Source organism: Gastrolobium bilobum, unplaced genomic scaffold (assembly GCF_033153095.1).
Source record: "Gastrolobium bilobum isolate Gb01-03AN ecotype WA unplaced genomic scaffold, APGP_CSIRO_Gbil_v1 utg1559, whole genome shotgun sequence".
NCBI lineage: Eukaryota > Viridiplantae > Streptophyta > Magnoliopsida > Fabales > Fabaceae > Gastrolobium > Gastrolobium bilobum.
Genome location: NW_026898385.1, coordinates 392,494 through 405,839, shown reverse-complemented (window position 1 = coordinate 405,839; position 13,346 = coordinate 392,494). Strand labels below are relative to the sequence as shown.

General features: G+C 33.9%; 1 protein-coding gene across 1 annotated transcript; it reads right to left on the bottom strand.

Moving 5' to 3' along the window:
• Positions 1-2,294: 2,294 nt before the first annotated feature.
• Positions 2,295-3,543, bottom strand: LOC133315597 (WUSCHEL-related homeobox 2-like). Its single transcript, XM_061517250.1, has 2 exons — positions 3,207-3,543; positions 2,295-2,716 (listed from the first exon to the last, which is right to left on the bottom strand). Exons 1-2 carry the CDS (start codon positions 3,541-3,543, stop codon positions 2,295-2,297), a joined length of 759 nt encoding a protein of 252 aa, XP_061373234.1.
• Positions 3,544-13,346: the final 9,803 nt, after the last annotated feature.

Here is a 13,346-nt window from a genome sequence, read left to right as displayed (position 1 = left end):
GCTATTAATGATTCGCCCGTTGGACTAGGAGCGCCCTACACATTACCCAAAAGAGCAATACTAGGGAGGAAGGTATGTTCTTGGAGTCGCTTCTTTTGAAAGAGAGGCCCCATTTTTATAAAGATGAATGTTTTTTGCAAAATCATCAATCAATTATATGCACTTGGAAAGAAAAGGTTCGGATTGGACTTGATAAAGTAACCAATGACTATAGTAAATAGTAGTAGGGGGGGGACGTTGTCTCTGCTAAGAAGGAGCCTAGGTGTAGGACCACGAAGTGAAGTTGTTGAACAATAAAATCAGGAGTTCCTTTTGTTTTTATTCTTTCAATTAGAAAATTTCGGATTGGATATTAGGTTTTACGGACACAAACAAAAGTTGAACTGTTGAAGTAACTTAAGCGGATCGAAATAGCAGCCTACATGTCTACGTCCATCGACAATCTCGAGTGTCGCTACTTTCGTATACAATTTCACTTCATAACCAGTGGACATCTATGCATAGATTAATTCGCAATTCCAATTTTTTTTTTTTTTGGGTACTAATTTCGCAATTCCAAGTTAAAAAAATTATAACTTACATTGTAGAAGCATCAATTAATGTCTATTTAATCACTTTTTCTTTTGTAAACTAAATGTTACGGACAGTTGTCACAATGACTTCTTCAATAAAATAATATAAAATTGAAATTGGTACACAACACGAGCACGGATTAAACCGCAATATAAGATCCGTTTATCACATATATATTCATAATATTAGAGAAAGAGATTATACAGATCAAGTCAAAAAAGGGTTCATGTACACTGCATTTCACGCACACACTGTCTCAACAACATGTGTAATCTCACCATCACGTATAGTCCATGCGCATCAACCCCAAACTAATAATCATAATAGCTTTCATATTGTTCATAGGTTTCGTTCTGAAGCAATGTCAAAAAATAGAAATCTCATATTAAATGACAAAAGAGAACAAAGATGTTGGATACACATACACATATATAATGGGTGATAAGTCCTAAATTACCTCATATAAATTTAAGCCTTCTAATTAGGTCGGTATCAGTATAAGTGAAAAATCACATGACCATGTCATGTGGGAAATCATAACCATACAAAGGTAGATCAACGGTGATAAAGGAGGAGAGAGAAAATATATTAAAATAGATAGTTACAAAATCATAACCGTTGATTTACTTTTGTATGGTTGTGATCTTCTCACATGACCATGTCATGTTTTTTTTCCATATTAGAAGATCTATTTCCAATTGAGTATATCATTTTACCCTCCAAAACCGGTAAAGTGCAACTGTATATATAAATATATAATGTTCTTTTACTGTATTTAAGTTTGTTTTTTTTTTTTTTTTGATAGACAAAATTAAGAGTATTTAAGTTTGTTTTAAGTACATTAAGAATGAATAAGTTTTCCTATTCTCTTTCAAATTGAAAAACAATACATGGGTTGTAGAGGAAAACTATTTGGTCTTGTTCAGTGTCCACATAACAAGAGAAAATTTCTTTTCAAGCCACTAGGGCCTAGTGGTGAGAGGGTAGGTAGTGAGTAGTAAGTGTTGTGTTCGATTACCAATGTATTAAAAAAAATTATGTTTTGTCTAATTTGTTGTATTAAATTAAACTCACTTACATTTGTTGTATAAACTAACAAGCTATTGAATTAATGAGAAAATAATTCATGAAAAGTAGTTAGTTTAATACAACAAATTAGTATAAATAAATGAGTTTAGTTTTGATTGATTATTTTTATTTTTATTTTATATAAGTAGAAATTGAACACATAATCTAATATAACATGTATTCCAAATCCTTCACTACTAGACGACTTTGATAGAATAATAATGTAAATTTACACAATACTCTATTATACATTAGCAAATACTAATAAAACACAATTCAAGAGGAAATATTGGGGCCAACAAAATTAAGATGAGATCTGGAAAATAAAAACTTATATATCTATGAAATAAAATAGTTATATTGAACTGCAGTATAGTATTACATAGATAAAAATTAACAGTAAGGTCAAAGTTGTTTTGCCCTTCCAAAAACCAAAATGTTACGATATCAGTTTCTTGTTTCCAAGTCTGCAAAAAGAATTATTTTATGAATGGACGCCATGCATGAAAGGGTGGCAGTAAAATACGCCAGGTTGACAATGTGGAACACCAAATCTCATCACAATAAACTCAAAAGACATAACCCATTTCAGTGATTGACAATGTGGAACACCAAAGTTGCATGTTAGTATTTTTTCCTAATAACATTAATAATCACTCTCTTGAGAACCTTTCATGTCCGGAAGTAAAAAAATCAAAGAAGGGTTGGTTTCGTGGAACACCATCTTCTTCATTGATATCAGAACCAGAAGGTGTATCATTGGAACAACTATCAGCAGAAACTGAAGCCAGAGAAGACACCTGGTCTGTTTTTCTTGTTTCCAAAATGCCAGTTGGATGCATAGGAAAGAGATCCAACGTTTCTTGATAACTGTAGCTGAAGTTCGAATCCGAGATTCTTTGTTGCATGCCTTCATATACCATCGGGCCATTACAGACACTCGACATTGTTGTGGGCACAACAACTTTCTCAGCTTGGCTCCTCCTATAACCTATGGGTAGAAGCACCTTTGGATGTTGGGGATAATAACCGATTTCACTCTGTGCCTGAGGTATGCAGTATGTGGCGCAGAGTGCTGAATACCAAAAACCCTTCAATTACCAATAAAGAAACTAGAGAGAGAAATGTAACAGTTTAAAAAAATATCAAGATCAAATGAAAAGGGAGTTTTCATACAAGACAACAAAGAAAAAGAAATATCATGAACTGGCCAAGCAAAAGAGGACACAGACACTTAAAAGATAATAAGTTTCTAATATTTTTATTTTTCCTAAGATCTTTTAGTTTCACCTTTTGATTAACACACACAGAGTACATTTGCATCAAGAGACCGATTGCTTTTTCAATAATGAAAAAATATTTAATCAATAAAAACCAAAAAAATAAAATAAAATAATAGTACTTACAAGAGAGCAATCGATGAAGATATATATGTAATTTCTATGTATTATCAAATAGACATTAAGCTAGTAATGCAATATATTGGTTTTGTATGTTAAAATAAAATAAAAAAATGAATGAATGAAGTATTAATTAATATAGTTGAAGAGTTGAACCAAACCAACCATCAGGGCAAATCGGTGGAGAAAAAATGGGGTACTGTGGCCTATGAAGAAAGCGATTGAAATAAGCGATGGTTTCTTGCTTCTGCTTCTGTCTTTGCCTGGCTTTGTGATTCTGAAACCAATAGAAGACATTCTTTCCTTCGATGTGACCATACGCTCTTAGCCTAGTAGTTATCTGCTGAATTTCCTCAGCAGTTGGTGTCTTTATTCCCTGCTTATAGAGATTCTCTAACATGCTTATTTGCTCTTTTGTAGGGTTCCATCTTGAACTTGCTGGAATCCCACTCGACCCTCCCATTCCCATCCCCACCTCCTCATTCTCATGACTCTCCTCCATCTTTGAAAATCACTACTACTCTATAGGAAGATTGTAGATATAGGTTGATTATTCATTATTTTCATGGCTCAAGCACTCTTTTTTATAGAGTTATAATAATAATAATTAAAAGGTTCTGAACAAAATGGTTGAGTCTTTGAGAGAGAGAGAGAGAGAGAGAGAGAGGATTAACATGCGTATTGTTTTTGGTGCAGGACATCTCTGAAAACATGGCGGTTAGCTGCACAGAGAGAGGCTTAGGTTTCGTCGTCTTCGTTCGAAGACGTGTAGAATTTTTACGAGAATGCAATAATTGCCCAAATGGCCCCCCCTTCCCTCCTTTCACCATTGATTTTGGTGCATACATGGATTTAACAAGGGTGATTAAGATTAACGTTGATTTCTTCTGTCTCTCTTTCCTAAGACCATAATGTCTTATATCTCGGGAATGACAGAGAGAGGAACTAACATTGAAGGAAAGGAAGGGCATTAAGAGGAAAAGACATCCGGTTGGGTTGTAAGGTATAGGTGAGGGCTAGGCTTTGGGAATTGAAGTGAGAGCAAATAAGCTCATAAGAGAGATGAAGTTGAAACGTCTAGCTACATAGGTTCTCAGCCCCCCAGAGGTGAGTACTGTGAATTGTGTGAACTTCCAATAGATGGTGAGTGTTGTGTTATAGTGGTTGGAGGATCATGTATATTCTATAAGAGCGTTGATAGTAATGGTAGCAAGCAAGGTTTTCTTAATTAATAAGAGTCACTAGTGTGTATGTTCATGGCTTTTATTTGTTTGCTAGAGTGGGCCAATAGGACCACCCTTTTTCTCATTCAAATTTTGTAACATGGCCCAGCAGTTGTGGTCCAATTTTATCTACTTATTTTTGTTTTTTGTTTTTGTTTTCCTAAGTGTCCTACCATTGACATGATTATGACCCCTCAAAGAAAAAAAAAATGTCATGCATGATTCACGTAACGAAGATAAATATTAGTTTGCCTTGAATAGTCAAGGATAATAGTTCTCGCGTGACGAGTCTTTGTCATATTGGATGCACTAGGAAAAAAGAATAGTGTTTTTTTTTTTTTGGAGAATAGGGAAAAGGAATAGTGGTTGATTATCTGTTGATGTATTTGATTTTACTGTACGTAACAGCACCTTAAGATTGTTACAGTCAATAAAATGAGGCAAATATATTTTTAAGCAGTTTATATATGGCGACATAGAACTTGTGCAGCTAAACCCAAAAGTGCTCAAACAGGATGAAAAGCATAGCCAACAGTCTAGTGCAAAATAAAATTCTGTATGAATCTTTTAAACTAAACATTGAGGGGGAAAAGAGAGGAAAGAAACTAATGGCCAATTTACATTAGAAGTTAAATATGAATAAAAGAAAATATCGACGTTTAAGAATTGATATATTATTACCATGTTAAAAACAATAGAAAAAAGAGAGCTGTTATTATCAAGGTTCTAGGACAGTTTTGAGAAATCTTTCACCCATATATATATATATATGGTTTTTTCTGCATTGAGTCCAAAATGATTTCATATTTTTATAATTATAATTCATTTCAGAATTATAATACATTTTTTTCATTATAATTTTTTAATTCAACCCAAAACGACGCCGTTTTGAGACTGAATGTAGATAATTTATCCATTAAAGCCATATATATATATATATATATATATATATATATATATATATATATAGTTATAATAAGTTGCTGCAAAAAAATTAAGAAGTGATTGTTAATGGGTGCAGCTCAGTTGGTAACTTGGCGCTGAGTTAGTGGGGTTGGACATGTGTTCGATTCCTGCTGAATGCATTCTTGGATAGGGGGCTGAACCTTTAGCCATCACTGATCTCCCGCACTCTGGATTAGTCTCATAGCCGACTCAAAGAGTCGAAGCTCGTGGGGATACCGGAGAGAGCCAACTCGCCTGAAAGAGGTAATTAGGGTTGGGTAACTCTAAAAAAAAAAAATATTTTTGCATGCTATTATTTCTCTCATACTCTAATAACTATACAAATGTAATCTCACACTGACAGACTAGTGACTAGGGTTATTTAGAATCCGTTCTAAAATGTAAAAAAGAAAACAAAAAGAAAAAGTAAAAGAAATCTAGCTGTACCTTGGAAAAGGTTATTTGCATAAGATTTGATTTTATATATTTGGCGGAATGTTCTTTTTGTAAGTTAAGTAGGCTCAAAAGTTGAAAACCCATCCTTAAAAGAAGGAAAACGAAAAGAAGAGCAAGGCTGCAGATAAAATTACAGAGAGAAAATAAAATCCACCATGCATCCATCCAAAGCACAAAAAGTAGGAGAAACCTAGATGTAACCAGATAAAGTTTTCAAGCTTCAAAGAATGCAATGGGTCAAGAAGGAACACCAAACAGTGACAAGGGTGACATGTGACGCGAGGAGGATGCGTGTTCAGATAGACTTAAGGCGGCACTGGCTTGGCGCATGCAGATAAAGTATCACAAACGCAAACACCAAGTTGATCTTGGACATCAACGCCATAAATGTCACTGCTACTACACACGGTCAACGAAATGTATGGATCAAAAGAACATGATTGGTGAGTGCTCCTGCAATTCAATACTCAATTCAATTCCCGCAGAATAACGGGTTTTTGTGCTGACTATTAAGCAGTATGTGCTGACTGTTCACTCAGCATTAATACCTAATTGGGAAATTTATTGAACAAAATTAAGATTTTATTATAATTTTTTCTTGTTAAAATAAAGTTACAAAAAATATTTTATTATATATAACACATGAGACAGGATTCTTTGACACCGGTGTCAAATGAAAAGTTTGACATCTCATTTGAGAGTCGTTAGATTAAAAAATATCAACGATTCTAATTTGTAAGCATGTGACACCATTGATTTTTTTTTAATCTAACGACTCTCAGACGAGGTGTCAAACTTTTCCTTTGACACCGGTGTCAAATGATCCTGCCTCATAACACATATATATAATATATATATATGGAGAAAAAAAATTATTTTTACTGCAGAAATATTTTTTGTGCCATATTCACACAAAAATGAGTTAATCTTACTAAATTTTTTCTTTCATCTTTTACAATGGACCTTTTTTTTATGTGAGTGTGTCAGAAAAATATTTCTACAACAAAATCAGAAATGTATGTAAAACTTATATGTATATATATATAGGAAAAATGTGTGTCATTTTAAAGAATGTAAAGTTATGTCATTTAAAGAGAGAGAAAGTGGGCTTAGCCCCTCTTTATTTACAAAAAAAAAAAAAAAAGAAAAAAAAAGAGAGAGAAAGAGATAGATAAAGGAGGAGGAGAGAGTTGACAAAAATAATAAAGGTGTGGGTCCCACCTCTTTGTGAGAGTGAAAGAATATAAGTTGTGTGATTTAAAAGGATAAACACTTTTTTCATATATATATATATGGGATTTATTATTCTTATGTTGCATAAAATATAATCTATCTCCTACACACACAAATTCAAGATGGGTCCCACTTTACTTTTTCTCTCTCTTCCCCTAAAAATGGACCCACCTATACCAATGAGTGTGTAGAAGATAACTTTTATCTTCTACTACATAAGAAAACTATTACCCTATATATATATATATATATATATATATATATATATATATATATATATATATAGGGTTTAACTTTTCTTATGTTGTAGGATTGTAAGAGAAAAAAAGTAGAGAGAAGTTAAATGTGGGTCCCATATTTTATATTAAAAAAGAAAAGAAAAATTATTTGGCACGGAAAACGAATTTGTGTAGGAAAATGAGAGTATCTCATGTGGCATGAGAGTATTATTTCCCATATATATATATATATATATATATATATATATATATAGAGTGTAAGAATAAGAACTAAATCTTTACATTTAATTTGCTTGATCCAACGATTCAAATATCAAATTAATCTAAACCATATAAATAAGATGTTGATAATATAGTTGTTTGTTCTGCTACGTTGCAATGGAGGTTTGCAGAGAGTGCACACAAATGCGGATGACTATTGAAGTGCCGCCACCTCTCATTCTCAGCGCCGCCTCGGGAACTCGGAAAGCAGAGCGGGGCCGGGAGCACTACTAAAAAAAGCTCTATTATCGACGGAATTTATCAACAGAAAATATTCCGTAAAAAATAGTAACAGAATTTTTGACGAAAATTCAATTCCGTTGGAATTAGAGACGGAAAAAATTTCCGTTGAATTTTGAGACGGAAATTTTCAACGAAAAATAAATTCCGTCAAAAAATTTCACGGAAATAGAATTCCGTTGAAATTTTTTGTCAAAAATTTATCACATAATTACTTTTAATCGAAAAATATTGACGGACAACAAATTCTGTTGATAATTACAACGGAATAATATTCCGTTTAAAATTTCAACGAAAATTTTCAGTTGAAAATTGCTACGGCATAGTTTTCCGTTGAAAATTTATACGGAATTTTTTTCCGTCAAAAAATGCAACGAAATTTTTCTGTCAAAACTTTTGACGGAATATTTTCCGTCTAAAATTGCAACGGATTTTTGGTCCGTTGAAACTTTCAATGGAATTTTGGTTTTTTTCCGTCGAAAATTTCAACGGAGTTTTTTTCCGTTGATAATTTTCAAGTCATCACAACCATTATCAAAAACCCTAAATTTCTTTTATGCAAGTATGCTGTCATTTATAATTGTTTATGGTGTTGTGCATATATATTGAAACATTTACATGAGAATGCAAGTAGTGACTATCCACATCTGGAAGTGTTGAAGAAGTGGGTGAAGTTATAAGTATACTAAAATGATGCTCAGATGTACTCACATGATAATGGATGTGAAAATACGTAAACATGTTGTTAACAAATCTCTGTAATCTTTATTATACTCAGATCAATATCATATATGTTGATAATTGCATATCACTCATGTTGTGTTTATTTTCGTTAATTGCATTTTTTATATTGTTTAAGTTTACTATTGATGGCTTCCAGCAAGTCTGCGCTTAGGAGGTTTTGTCCCTCATCAAACAGAAGGCGTGTGTGCCATTTATACGATTAATTATGTCAATGCCTAAGACCTTATCTTTTGTTTGAAGCTTATTTCAATAAAGATTAAAGAGATTTGTTAGCAACATATTTACGTATTTTCATATACATTATCATATGAGTACATCTTAGCATCATTTTTGTATACTCATAACTTCACTCACTACTTCAACACTTGTAGTTGTGGATAGTCATGACTACTTGCATTCTCATGTGAATGTTTGAATATGTATGCACAATATTATAAGCAATTATAAATGATAGCATTCTTGCATAAAAGAAATTTATGGTTTTTCATAATGCTTGTGATTACTTGAAGAGCAAAATGAAGGAGTAAAGTTCGTGGAAATTTTCAACGGAAAATAATTGCGTTGAAATTTTCGACGAAAAATGTCCAAAATTCAATTGAAATTTTCAACGGAAAATTATTCCGTTGCAATTTTCAACGGAAAAAGTCGAAAATTCCGTTGGAATTTTCTACAGAAAATTATTCCGTTGCAATTTTCAACGGAAATTATTTCGTTGAAATTTTCGACGGAAAAAGTCCAAAATTCCGTTGAAAATTTCAACAGAAAATTATTCCGTTGAAATTTTCGACGGAAAAAGTCCAAAATTCCGTTGGAATTTTCAACGGAAAATTATTCCGTTGCAATTTTCGACGGAAAAAGTCCAAAATTCCGTTGAAATTTTCAACAGAAAATTATTCCGTTGCAATTTTCGACGGAAAAAGTCCAAAATTTCGTTGGAATTTTCAACAGAAAATTATTCCGTTGCAATATCGCTTACCATCTAAAGCTCTGTTTGCTTAATTTACTTGGAATTATTACCTAATTGCAATTTACTTTATATTTTTTTAATTAAGAATAATACAAATAAACAAAAGAAAATCACTTTTTGGCTTAGGCCCATTTCCTTGACGGGTTCAGGTGACCCGAACTTTCCTCTTCTAAACTCCCAATTACTCTAAAACCCTGGACTCACCAGTAGAAGAAGCCATTCTTCTTCTTCTTCTTATTATCATTATGAGCATTGATAACTTCTATTTTTGCAAGGATTCCATTCATATCTCATTTATCTTAGGATTAACGATTTGCCATATTTAATCATCTAATTGGCAACTCATTATTAACATCAACAATTATATATTAAATGTCTTATTCCTAATAGGTATAATTAATTACTGCTATTTTCATTAACTATTAAAAGACTCATCGTAATATAATTAATTTGTGTTTTGAAAAAGTTTAAAGTGGCATTTGAAATTAAGTTTAATTTCAAAATAGGAAATTTAATTTACAAAAATTTAAAACTAATTTAAAGGATATATACGAATTTGTTTGATTGGATATCAAATTAAAAAAATTATTTTATATAATATCTAAATATTTCCTTAAAAAATATAATTTCATAATTTATTTTTAAATATTCAAATTTGAAACTTTTCAAATTGAAAAAGAGAAATACTTTTTAAAGGAAAAATCAAATACATTAAAACTTGATACGTGTAATGAGTTTCCCCTTTTCCCACTTCCCTCCCAAAGTTTCCCAGTTCCCAGTTCCCTCCCAAATACTCTGTTTGTTTGCTTTGAAAATCTTTTAGGCCCACAAAATCAAACTATGAAGTTTTTTCTTTAAATAGTAAAAAGATGGAATGAGGAAGGGTTTAGGGCAAAGAAGAAATAGTTTGGTTTGCTCAGATCTCAAAAATAGAGACGAAAGAAGAATGAATGGAAGACGATGAGATAACGGAGGTGTCATTCCCTGCGGTTCGAGTTGATGAAGTGAGACGATGAAAGATCTGGAAGATTCTCAGCAACCAGATCGAGCAAACCTTGCCTGATTGGCGCGACAAGTTTCTGTCTTGGAGTTCTTGGAGCTCGAGATTGACAAGTTAAACGTTTTCTTTGTTGAGAAGGAAGAAGAATATATCATCACATGGAAGGTAAACTAACGTTTTCTTTTCTAAAACCTAAATCCGTAAATTCCTAATTTTTCTGGTTTTCTTTTTCACGAGCTCCGTTGCAATTTCGATTCCTTCTTCACGAGTTCTGATTTCTTCTTCTTCAAGCATGTTTGTGGCAATCACACGCCTTTGCAGTTCTCTGGTCACGGTATCTTCTCTCTCTTTTTCTCAAGCTTTCGATTTTCAATTCTCTGCATTGTTCATCATTTTCTTTCATGGATTATTTCGTGGCATTAGTTGTTCAGTGTTGGATTTGATACTTGGAATTTTTGGTTTTCTTTCTTATTAACTCTAGTAGTAGATTTTCAAAGTTCTGTGATTTTTGTGTATAACTGTGACATAACCGCAAATTTGGATGGTTTAAGCTGCTTTAAGTTTTGTTTATTTGTTTTTGTCATGGTAGGTTTGATGCCAGACAATGTGCGTTTACATCTCATAATAAAGTTTTTGAATTGTTAATGGTGTACAATTTATAATCTGACTCATCTTGCCCTTTTACTGTTTATTCAAGGGATTGTAGCTAGCTATGTCAATGACCTCAACATTTATTTAGCAGAAAAATAACTATGATTCTAATGATAGAGAAACATTTGTTCTATCTTTGACATAGTCATGGAGAGCACAAGCCAAATTAAATTATCTTTATTCCGTTAATATTTGACAAGGAACGAAGTGCAAGCAAAATTAAAGATTAGGGGCTTGATAAAAACTAGTAAAAAATTGGTTACATCAGAGGAATATATTTTGCTTTTCAAATTAAATTATCTTTTCTCCTTTATTATATGGGTTGATCTTTTTGACTTTCTATACCCTTGAAAGATATTATAATGCATTGAAAATTAATTCTGTTTTGTTGCCTCGGTTCTGTTCTAGTTGCAGCTTCGCTTTTATTATTTTTTATTTTAGGTTGATCTCGTTCATTTCGTTGTGTTTCTCATTTCACTTCTTGTGCATATAATAACAGAAAACAAAGCGAAAGAGAAAACTTGTGTATGCATTTTGCATTAATTAGAATAATAATGGAGATACACAACGAGTTCTCTATATATACATATAGGTTAGCTGAAGAGATACTTCACCAAGAAATTAACAGAAGAAACTAATTCGTAACCTCCTAACAAACTTCCTAACAAACTTCCTAACAACTGAGAAACAGTTACAACTTTCATCTGCTTCTATCTATCGTGATTAGTGTTGCGTTTATGAACCAAAGACGTTGCATGAGCAGTGTCTTGAGGAGATTGAATATTGGGCTGAGTGCTTCCTTGAACCAGATAGGCCTGATCAAGTTGGGCTTGATTATCCTCATGTGTTACCCCCCCACAAGCTGGACTCAGCAAATTAAGGAGGCCCAGCTTGGAAATTAAAACGCGAAAAACAGGTGCAGAAAGAGGCTTGGTGAATACATCAGCAAGCTGTGAAGAGGAAGGAACAGGCAAAAGACGAAGGAGGCCAGAAACGATCTTCTCCCTGGTTACATGACATTCCAATTCAATGTGTTTGGACCGCTCATGAAATGTGGGATTATGAGCCAAATATATGGCTGAGAGATTGTCACAGAAAACAGAAGCAGACTTGTCCCAAGGAAGATGCAGATCACGATAGAAGTACTGGAGCCACTGAATTTCACAGGATAGAGCAGCAAGAGCACGATACTCTGCCTCAGAAGAAGAACGAGAGACCGTAGTTTGTTTTTTTGACTTCCAGGAAATGAGAGACGATCCAATGAAGACACAGAAACCCGTCACAGAGCGTCGAGTATCAGGGCAGCATGCCCAATCAGCATCAGCGAAAGCACGAACGTGAAGGCTGCCAGAGGAAGCAAAGAAGAGACCAAGTCCAGGTGAGCCTTTCAAGTAACGAAGGATGCGGTGAGCTGCAGCTAGATGCACATCAGTGGGATGAGAGACAAATTGAGATAACTGTTGAACCGCAAAGGAGATATCCGGACGAGTCGTTGTAAGGTAGAGTAGACGACCAATGAGACGGCGAAAAGAGGCTGCATCAGGAAGAGGATTGCCATGTGTACGAGAAAGGCGAACAGAAGGATCCATAGGAGATGATACAGGTTTGGAACCAAGTAGACCGGCATCGGAGACAAGTTCCAGGGCATATTTACGTTGGTTCAAAACAATACCCTTTTTAGAACGGGCAACCTCAAGGCCCAGAAAATAGCGAAGGGAACCAAGGTCTTTAATTTTGAATTGCGCATCAAGATACAGTTTAACTCTGTTGATCTCAGTCAAGGAGTTGCCGGAAAGAATGATGTCGTCGACGTAAATCAAAAGAATGGTGAAAGAATTCCCAGAAGAAAGGGTAAACATGCAATGATCAGCAGTGCCCTGGAGATAACCAAGGGATACAAGAGCGGAAGTCAGCTTGGCATACCATTGCCGACTGGCTTGCTTCAATTCGTAGAGAGACTTGTGTAGTTTACAGACCATGTTAGGCTTAGGAGAAGATAGCCCTTGTGGCAGATCCATGTAAACATCTTCGTTTAGATCACCATGTAAGAATGCATTATTTACGTCTAACTGTTGTAAATGCCAGCCTTTGATCGCAGCAACCGCAAGAATAGTACGAACTGAGGTGAGCTTAATAACAGGATAAAAGGTATCAAAATAATCGATACCTTCCATTTGAGTAAAGCCTTTAGCAACCAGACGCGCTTTGTAACGTTCAATGCTGCCATCAGAATGATATTTCACTTTGTAGACCCAACGACAACCTATAGATTGAGTATTCAATGGTAGCTCAACGAGGGACCAGAAGTTGTTCTGAGAAAGAGCTGATAATTCATCTTGCATGGCT

Excerpts from the sequence above, each read along its gene's own strand:
- LOC133315597 (XM_061517250.1), bottom strand. The coding sequence starts at position 3,543 with ATGGAGGAGAGTCATGAGAATGAGGAGGTGGGGATGGGAATGGGAGGG. Across the intron at positions 2,717-3,206 it reads TCCACCGATTTGCCCTGATG|CACTCTGCGCCACATACTGC; the intron begins GTTGGTTTGGTT and ends TTTGGTATTCAG.